The sequence below is a fragment of the Erinaceus europaeus genome, chromosome 14 (assembly GCF_950295315.1).
Source record: "Erinaceus europaeus chromosome 14, mEriEur2.1, whole genome shotgun sequence".
Lineage (NCBI taxonomy): Eukaryota > Metazoa > Chordata > Mammalia > Eulipotyphla > Erinaceidae > Erinaceus > Erinaceus europaeus.
This window is the reverse complement of record NC_080175.1, coordinates 25,610,996-25,616,995: the sequence shown is the minus strand read 5'-3', so window position 1 is coordinate 25,616,995 and position 6,000 is coordinate 25,610,996. Positions and strand designations below refer to the sequence as shown.

At 50.8% G+C, this 6,000-nt stretch overlaps 1 protein-coding gene across 3 annotated transcripts in view; it reads left to right on the top strand.

The window, feature by feature from the left end:
- Positions 1-637: 637 nt before the first annotated feature.
- The window catches only part of CNNM2 (cyclin and CBS domain divalent metal cation transport mediator 2), a 171,975-nt gene continuing 166,612 nt past the window's right edge, over positions 638-6,000 (top strand). For 2 of the 3 annotated variants that reach the window (XM_060171408.1, XM_007530641.3), the window contains exon 1: positions 655-2,436. In XM_060171408.1, coding sequence (XP_060027391.1) covers positions 819-2,436 — 1,618 coding nt within the window. In that variant the 5' untranslated portion in view covers positions 655-818. Of the gene's footprint in view, positions 2,437-6,000 lie in introns of all 3 variants that reach the window. The other variant, XM_007530633.3, reaches the window with a different exon arrangement.

The following is a 6,000-nucleotide window of genomic DNA, read 5'->3' as shown; positions in this document are numbered from 1 at the left end:
CGCTGAGTGAGCGGGTCGGGACAGTGATACGGCCTCAGTGCAACTGCTTATTCTGGGCGGAACAGCCTGCAGGAGCAGAGGGAGGGAGAGCCGCAGATCTCCTGGCTTTTTTTTAGGACAGTGTGCATCTTACGCTGCCCCTACTCGGCTTCTCCTCTGCTAGGGCAGGAAGGTGCAGCGCTCTGCACTTGTACTGAGAACGAGTCGACAGCACAAGGCGGCGAGTCCTGGCTGCTCAGTGCTGCAGGAGTTTGATGCATGCCTGTCAGCCCAGGCGCCAGTATCTACTAAAGACCCTCCGGGTGTGCGGGGACGACAGAAAGCCCGCCTTATTGGCCGCCGGGAGCTAGGCCCCGCCCCTACCTTACAGCTCTCCTCTTTGATTGGCTCTTGGGTCCCAACTGCACACACCCCCTTCTCTCGCACATACACAAGAGTCACGCGCCTTTCGGTAGGAAACTTGGCCTGCAGAGGCGACCGGCGGCCCTCATCGCCCCGCCCATTCACCTTACCATTGGCCCGTGGCGCCACTCGCGACCACGCCCCATTCCAGCCCCCTGGCTGGGAGGGCGGGCATTCGTCCACGATTGGCTGGCTGGCCTGCCTCTCGCGGGAGCGGCTGGCCGCTCCCCCCACCCCCTCCTCCCTCCCGCTAGCCTCGAGGTTTCTCTGCTGGACGAGGCCGAGTCTGTGTCAGTCAGAGAGGCGGACTGCAGAGAAAGGAGACAGGCGCTCTGTTGCAACCTCGCCCCGAGGCCAGTGCCCGTGCCCGCGGCGCTGGGTGGGAAGGATGCCGCTGCAGCTGAGGCAGCCCCCTTATGATTGGCTGTGGCTCTTGTGAACCCGAAGTAAAGATGGCGGGCGGGCAGGCAGCCGCCGCACTGCCCACTTGGAAGATGGCGGCGCGCCGCAGCCTCAGCGCCCGCGGCCGGGGGGTCCTGCAGGCGGCGGGGCGGCTGCTGCCGCTGCTACTGCTGATCTGCTGCTGCGGCGCGGGCGGCTGCGCGGCGGCGGGCGAGAGCGAGGAGACGGTGATCATCGGACTGCGGCTGGAGGACACGAACGACGTGTCGTTCATGGAAGGAGGGGCGCTGCGGGTGAGCGAGCGGACTCGGGTCAAGCTGCGGGTGTACGGCCAGAACATCAACAACGAGACCTGGTCCCGCATCGCCTTCACCGAGCAGGAGCGGCGGCCCCACAGCCCGGGCGAGCGCGGACTGGGGGGACCCGCGCCGCCGGAGCCGGACAGCGGCCCCCAGCGCTGCGGCATCCGGACTTCGGACATCATCATCTTGCCCCACATCATCCTCAACCGCCGGACTTCGGGCATCATCGAGATCGAGATCAAACCTCTGCGCAAGATGGAGAAGAGCAAGTCCTACTACCTGTGCACGTCGCTGTCCACGCCCGCCCTGGGCGCCGGCGGCCCGGGGACCGCGGGGGGTGCCGTCGGGGGCAAGGGCGGCTCGGGGGTGGCGGGGCTGCCGCCGCCCCCCTGGGCCGAGACCACCTGGATTTACCACGACGGCGAGGACACCAAGATGATCGTGGGCGAGGAGAAGAAGTTCTTGCTGCCCTTCTGGCTGCAGGTGATCTTCATCTCCCTGCTGCTGTGCCTGTCGGGCATGTTCAGCGGACTCAACCTGGGCCTCATGGCCCTGGACCCGATGGAGCTGCGCATCGTGCAGAACTGCGGCACCGAGAAGGAGAAGAATTACGCCAAGCGCATCGAGCCGGTGCGCCGCCAGGGCAACTACCTGCTGTGCTCGCTGCTGCTGGGCAACGTGCTGGTCAACACCACGCTCACCATCCTGCTCGACGACATCGCGGGCTCCGGCCTCGTGGCGGTGGTGGTGTCCACCATCGGCATTGTCATCTTCGGGGAGATCGTGCCCCAGGCCATCTGCTCCCGCCACGGCCTGGCCGTGGGGGCCAACACCATCTTCCTCACCAAGTTTTTCATGATGATGACCTTCCCGGCTTCTTACCCGGTCAGCAAGCTGCTGGACTGCGTCCTGGGCCAGGAGATCGGCACCGTCTACAATCGGGAGAAACTGCTGGAGATGCTCCGGGTCACCGACCCCTACAACGACCTCGTCAAAGAGGAGCTGAACATCATCCAAGGGGCGCTGGAGCTCCGCACCAAGACGGTGGAGGACGTGATGACCCCGCTCCGGGACTGCTTCATGATCACAGGCGAGGCCATCCTGGACTTCAACACCATGTCGGAGATCATGGAGAGCGGCTACACCCGCATCCCGGTGTTTGAGGGCGAGCGCTCCAACATCGTGGACCTCCTCTTCGTCAAAGACTTGGCCTTCGTGGATCCCGACGACTGCACGCCCCTGAAAACCATCACGAAGTTTTACAATCATCCCTTGCACTTTGTTTTCAACGACACCAAGTTGGACGCTATGCTCGAGGAATTTAAGAAAGGTGGGAGATCCTGGTATCTTTCATTGGCTTGCTCTCTCTCTTTCTCTCTCTCTCCCTCTCTCTCCGTCCTCCTCCCTACTTGAGCCCTCAGACCAACCCCCCAAGGCGAGTTGACCGGAATTTCTCCTTCTTGCTCTTAATTGCAAAGTTGAAAGGGTGGCGTGGATTTGGGGAAGGATTGAACTAGGGAGCGCTTCTAGGTTCTCTGAAAGCACTGGACGGCCGCCGCTTGCTTCTCCATATGCGTGTAGGAAGCAGGCTTGCTAAAGTCTGCGCCACAGGCCCCCGGGAGCCCCCAGCAGGGCTGGGTGTGGGGGTCTGGTCGCCGCGGTCTGCTGCTGCATCATCGCTTGGCTTCTGAGTGGGTAGGTGAAAGGCGCCGGCCCATGCCGAGCTGTGCCTTTTGGTTGACTTGTATTAACAGCACGCATGGGGTTGGGTGTGTGTGTAAATATCAGTAGCTTTTCTTAAAACGAATAGAGCCTTTCTCGCCTGATTCTCAGAGGCTGGGAAGGGCATTTTCAGTAGCTTTAGTTTCTAATTGTCCCGGCTTGAGTGAGGTCTGGCTTTGACCATAGGAGAAAGAGGTATAAAGTAGGTTTATCAACAAATAATAATAGTAAATAAAAATAGCAGGATCCACTCATTTGAATGTGACTGGCCTTAGCTTAAAAAAAACTTTTTTTTTAAAACTAGAATTAGTTATTAACGTGTAAGTTGGAAAAACAAGAGAGGTCAGTTAACTGCTTATGAGGCTACAGAGTGTTTTAACTCTGATTGTGTATTTATATATACTGGACAGCAAGTGAAGTTTCCCCAGCCAAGAGTGGTTTTGACAGAGAGTTGTTTTTTTTTTTTTTTTTAAACAGTGGGATAAGTTAAATTCCACAATTGCAGTGTATGTATTTCTTATTTAAAAGGCTTTCTATATATCTATTTTTATTATTTTTTCTTAACCTTATCACCTGTTACACTAAATGGAAGCATTTCTTCAAGTCAGGGCTCACTGTTCCAGGAAGTTTTAAGAGGAAAAAGAAGTGCAGAAACTGAAGTGCTTACCTTCCTTGAATCATGATAGTTTTCTACTTCTTTGGCAAATAATAGTCAGGTAAATGGTAACTCATAATTATTACTGGAATCCTGTCTTTATGAAGCTTTCCAGTAAATAGCTAGTGTTACTTGACAATTGAGAGATGCTAAGCATATAGTTGCTGTGATGTTACTGTATGTGCATATGTTAAAATGTGTATGTCCCTTAATGAATGAGTTGTCAGTCCTGAAAATGTAATTTTTCCTGCAAATAAAGTCTCCATCCTCGGCCTTTCCATTGAAAACTGTCATGTGTAAGCGGTGACCATTCACTCCATGTAATGAAATGAACATATGCATATATACATGGTTGTCCTAATTGCATTTTCTATGCTACATTGTGTTTTTTCTGGAACAGGGTAACATTGCAGTAATTTTCAGATAAAGGAATAGAGCAGAATGTGCATTGGAGATGGGCAATTTGCATTTAAAAGCAAAGAGAGTCTTCTAGATTCTTAAACGGTGAACAGAAAATGACCATTATCTCTAGGTGACAGAGTTTATTTTGAGGGTGCCACTATTTTTCACTACTAAATTGTTAATTAGAGCATCTCATTAGTCTCTTCTTTCATTCTGCAGTAATATTAAAGACAACTTGAAATGCCTTTGACATACTTTCTTGTCTGTTGCTCGTCCCAGTATTAATACAGTTTTTTGTTTTTTGTTTTACAATTGGGGTGGGGGTTTGCACATTTGTTGATGGATTGCTAGCATTAGTTAATGTTTTATTCTCTGCTCAAGTCTCTCCTTCACTTATGTCTTTTTTTTTTTTTTTGAGAAGTTAGATCTTTACCTGACAGCTCACTAATTTTACCCCTTACTCAAAATTGCATTATTTTGAAATTTGTTTCAGGTTGTCCTTGAGCAGTTTTTTTTAATGATTGGTTTAATTTCATGAAGAACTTGCTCCACCCTTCATAATGACTTCTCAGTATTTTCTCTGAAATGTGTTTTTTTTTTAATATTTATTTTTATTTATTTCCTTTTGTTGCCCTTGATGTTTTATTGTTGTGGTTATTGTTGTCATTGTTGTTGGATAGGACAGAGAGAAATGGAGAGAGAAGGGGAAGACAGGGGGAGAGAGAAAGACAGACACCTGCAGACCTGCTTCACCGCCTGTGAAGCGACTCCCCTGCAGGTGGGGAGCCATGGCCTCGAACCAGGATCCTTACGCCGGTCCTTGCGCTTTGTGCCACCTGCGCTTAACCCGCTGTGCTGCCGCATGACTTCTCACTTTTTTTTTTTTTTTTTATGCCACCAGGGTCATTGCCGGGGCTGGGTACTGGCACTAGGAATCCACTGCTCCTTGTGACCATTTTTTCTTCTTCTTCTTCTTCCCTGTTTTTTTTTTTTCTTTCTTTCTCATTTTTATTGGAACAGAGAAAAATTGAGAGAGGATGGGGAGACAGAGAGAGGGAGATTAAGATAGACACCTGCAGATCTGCTTCTCTGCTCATGAAATAGACCCTCTGCAGGTGGGGAGCAGGGACTCGAAACTGGGTCCTTGCACTTGCTAATATGTATGCTTAACTGGGTGTGCTGCCGTCTGTGTCCTCCACTTTTTTTTTTTTATTTTTTTTAACTAAAGCATTGCTCAGCTCTGGTTCATGTTGGTATGGAGGATTGAACCTGGGACTTTGGAACCTCAGGTATGGGAATCTCTTTGTATAACCTTTAAGCTATCTATCCCTCTCCATTTTTTAATTTGTAATTTTTTTATTTATAAAATGGAGATATTGACAAGACCTTGGGGTAAGAGGGGTACAATTCCACACAGTTCCCACCACCAGAACTCTATCCCATCCCCTCCCTTGAAAACTTTCCTATTTTTTATCCCTCTGGAAGTATGGACCCAGGATCTTTATAGGGTGTAGAAGTTGGAAGGTCCGGCTTCTGTAATTGCTTCCCTGCTGAACATGGCATTGGCAAGTTGATCCTTACTCCCAGCCTGCCTCTCTCTTTCCCTAGTGGGGCAGAGGGTTGGAGAGGTGGGACTCCAGGACACATTGGTGGGGTTGTCTGCCCAGGGGTGTCAGGTTGGCATAATGGTAGCATCTGGAACATGGTGGCTGAAAAAGAGTTAAGATATAAAGCAGAACAAATGTTGACTAATCATGAACCTAAAGGTAAGAATATTACAGATGAAAATTTGGGGGTCTCTATTTTGGAGAAAGCTAGTAGGTCTATTTTAGGGGCCCATGGCTTTACTAGTTTTTGCCTGAGCCTGACAGCTAGCATGCAGGTGGACCCAAGGTTTTATCTAGGGAGATGGTGTCAGAATTGGAAGAAGGACTAGAAAGCTGGATCAGGGAAGAGAATAGTTCCCAGATATGGGAAAAGTATAAATACTGTTGACTGTAAACCCCATGGATTTGATCTGGGGGTCCATATTCAGCACAGGAGCCTGTGTAACCTCTGCATCCCTGTAGGGCTGAGCTCACACTCTGTGGTCACAGCTAGGGATATTCCAGGCTG